The sequence below is a fragment of the Brassica oleracea genome, chromosome C8 (assembly GCF_000695525.1).
Source record: "Brassica oleracea var. oleracea cultivar TO1000 chromosome C8, BOL, whole genome shotgun sequence".
Taxonomy (NCBI): domain Eukaryota; kingdom Viridiplantae; phylum Streptophyta; class Magnoliopsida; order Brassicales; family Brassicaceae; genus Brassica; species Brassica oleracea.
In genome coordinates this window covers 18,241,463-18,244,500 of record NC_027755.1, presented here as the reverse complement: position 1 = coordinate 18,244,500, position 3,038 = coordinate 18,241,463, and the positions used below count along the sequence as shown (strand labels likewise).

The following is a 3,038-nucleotide window of genomic DNA, read 5'->3' as shown; positions in this document are numbered from 1 at the left end:
GCCAACTTAACTATTATAGTGTATTTGGAGCCCATAACCTATACTTTTGACAACTGCATGACACACAGTTTGTAGATCGCTAAAACGGTAAGACATTTTCTTTAACAGCATGATGTTTACATACCAACAAACAATTTCAACAAAGATCTGTCATAACATCTTTAACCCTATGCATGGATCCCTTTTGAACCAAAAGGTATTTCCGTACCCTCTTTGGTCTCATCAGATACACAAATGGAACCCTATCTCTATGTTATCAAGATGATCAGAGAAAATAAGCTTGACTTTTACATCATAAAGCTCGAACCAGACGGACTGCAAACACTCCATCCAAGGAGTGTTTCACTGGGTTGGATAAAAAGACGCCTTGCGACGTTACAAAACTTGATGGTACTAATCTGTCTACTGGATCTACCGAGAACTCCTGTGAAAGCAAGCAGAGAGATAACTTATAAATATCGACATTTGAAAGTAAAGCAAAGGGACTATAAAGATTCTTACAGGATGTCTTAGGAGAAACGCTTCGACTCTTCCTTGATTTTCTTCAGGGTCTATCGAGCAAGTACTGTATATCAAGAACCCACCAGGCTTCACCAATTTTTGAGATTTTAATTTAAGACACAAAGAGAAGTATTAGTTAGGTAGAGAAGTATTAGTTAGGTCCCATATTAGTTTTTTTCTAGAGAATTAAAATCTATCCACAGGGTGTGTGCATACTTGGAGGCAGAATCAAGAAGCACAGAGAGAGAGAAGGAACATGTTAAGCTATTCAACTAAGAAAAAACAGTATGACAAAAAATTGCTCATGTTAACCTTAGAGAGGACACCGATTCCAGAACACGGGGCATCAAGCAACAATTTATCATATTGTACCTCTTTTGTTTTCTAAACGACATTTGAGCTTGAAGCAAACAATGTGAGTAGCTTACACACTTGTAAAGCTCACTTACTCAAACAGTATTAACTCACAGCGAAGACACGTAGATCAGAATGAATGGTTGTGATAAGTCCAACAACTTGGTGTGATTTAGCTGTCTCCCCAAGAATTCTTAGCCGTCCTTCATTCACATCCATAGCATCAGCCTGCATAACCTATATCATACATATAATCAACGTGAGGTTGCCAGTTTGAGGATGGGAATGAAATCAGTCAATAGAGCACAAATCATTCTCAAAACAGATGAATATTAGAACAGTGGGCCTATGTAAGAATACCTTGGCGTTTCAAGCAAGATGCCATGAAAAGGGTCTTCCCTCCAGGAGCAGCACATGCGTTCAGTATCCTATCTCCTGGCTGAGGTTTCACCACTGAAATCTATATATATAAATTCATAAAAAAGGAAAAAAAAATACAGAATCGATTCTAATTGACTGGAAATCGATCTCAATGCTAAATAACAGTCCATCTAATTAAAGGGGAGAAAAAAATACAGAACCAATGCTAATTGACTGGAAATCGATACGATTGGTATAATAACTCGGAACAATCAAAATATTGAAGACTGAGAAACGAAAACCACTCAATTTAATATCCACCATTAGCATGTCGACCCACATAAGATCCCCACCACCCTTGACATATCTAGCCTTGCAGTACTGCAGCAGCATCGCATCCACAACTGATGAACACCTACCGGACTTCAAATCGAAAAAAAGAGCCTTGAGTTAGCCATTAAGAGAGATGAGCACAAAGATATGAAAATGAGTGAGATTTGTAGAAGATAGATGTTGATATCGCGATTCACAGAGGAGAGATTGTAACATATTTATACACGATTTCGCCGTCGAACAGCGCAATCGAAGGTTTCTTAGGGGGCTTACGAATTAAGAGGATTTAAGACGAAAAATCAACGCATACCGTTACAGAAACTGGATTGCCCCGTCTGCCGATCGAAGAGAAACGAAGAACACGAAGGCGTGAATCAGGACGGGTTAGGGTTTCTTTCTCTCTTGTGGTCGCGTCGCTGGTCATTGGCCTGCAAAAACAAAACGCGAGACAAAGCCCAAGCGAAGCCCGACGGATGCCATAACAGCTGCGTTTCATTTAACGGGACACGTGTCGGCTGAAGGAAGACCGAATTATTGCGCTGTCATCCTACGTGAATGGCTTTAGGAGAGAAAGAATGTCTATTTTATATATAAAGATGTAAATATTTTTGTTAATATTAAATGTGGTGTGGTGCGGTGCGGATTATAAACATTTAACGTCTTACTAGATTAGTGCTTTAAGTGCATTCGTGTTGGTGATGGTTTTGTTGTGCTTGTTATTCAAAAATTAGCAAAAATTGGTTCCAGACTTAGAAAAAAATAAAGGTTTAAAATTAATTTTTGTTGGTTTAAAAATTCCGGGATGCTTTATTCCTAACCAACAAGGTTCCGAGACGGAGCTTAACCTGAGTCTCGGTTAAGAATGGTGATGATCTACGTTTCACACAACGCGTGTACTATTTTGTGGAATGTGGGTAGTGGTTATGATCTTTTCAACCGAAAAGAGCAATATCGAAACCAAGCCTACGCCTATAGACTTGGAGATGAAAGACAGTCCAGCGAAAGCCTATGATAGAGTAAGAAAAAAAGTATGTTACAGTGATGAAGTCACTTATCCGTCTACAATGGGAAAAGCGTTGGTAAAAATTACTTGTCCATAAGACAAATATTCCAAGTATTGGCACAGAAAAAAAAAAAGAAAAAGGAAATACACAATAAAGCGGTAAATTGCAATTTTAAAGAAAAAAACTAAAATGAAAGAAATGTAGTATAAAAATTGAAAAGATTATTTTTATTTATTTTCTTATTAAAATTGTGGTGGAAAGATTTGTTTTGTACGTATTTTGTTTAGTTTTTCTAGAATTGATGTAAAGATCATTAGATTTAATATAAATGATAAAATTTTATAGAATAATGGAATTAGTTATATCATATCATTTTATTCTCTCTTTTTTTTTGGACAACATCATATCATTTATTCTAAAAATGAATAATCATGTTAGTCTAAGTCAACAATAGATATCGCCGAGCGTAGGATACACAGACACAAA

At 36.9% G+C, this 3,038-nt stretch overlaps 1 protein-coding gene across 6 annotated transcripts; it reads right to left on the bottom strand.

The window, feature by feature from the left end:
* Nucleotides 1-75: 75 nt before the first annotated feature.
* On the bottom strand, nucleotides 76-2,728 carry LOC106311226 (ribosomal RNA small subunit methyltransferase B-like). Of its 6 annotated transcripts, XM_013748438.1 has the most exons (8): nucleotides 2,394-2,728; nucleotides 1,859-2,107; nucleotides 1,537-1,638; nucleotides 1,216-1,315; nucleotides 970-1,058; nucleotides 814-885; nucleotides 502-588; nucleotides 76-424 (listed from the first exon to the last, which is right to left on the bottom strand). In XM_013748438.1, exons 2-8 carry the CDS (start codon nucleotides 2,042-2,044, stop codon nucleotides 293-295), a joined length of 768 nt encoding a protein of 255 aa, XP_013603892.1. In that variant the 5' UTR covers nucleotides 2,045-2,107; nucleotides 2,394-2,728; the 3' UTR covers nucleotides 76-292. The 6 variants fall into 6 exon arrangements, 2 of the variants coding, with proteins under 2 accessions (XP_013603892.1, XP_013603893.1); XM_013748439.1 differs by lacking the exon at nucleotides 814-885 and having other exon boundaries at nucleotides 1,859-2,728; XR_001263956.1 differs by lacking the exon at nucleotides 814-885 and having other exon boundaries at nucleotides 951-1,092; nucleotides 1,216-1,638; nucleotides 1,859-2,728.
* Between the last annotated feature and the right edge of the window lie 310 nt (nucleotides 2,729-3,038).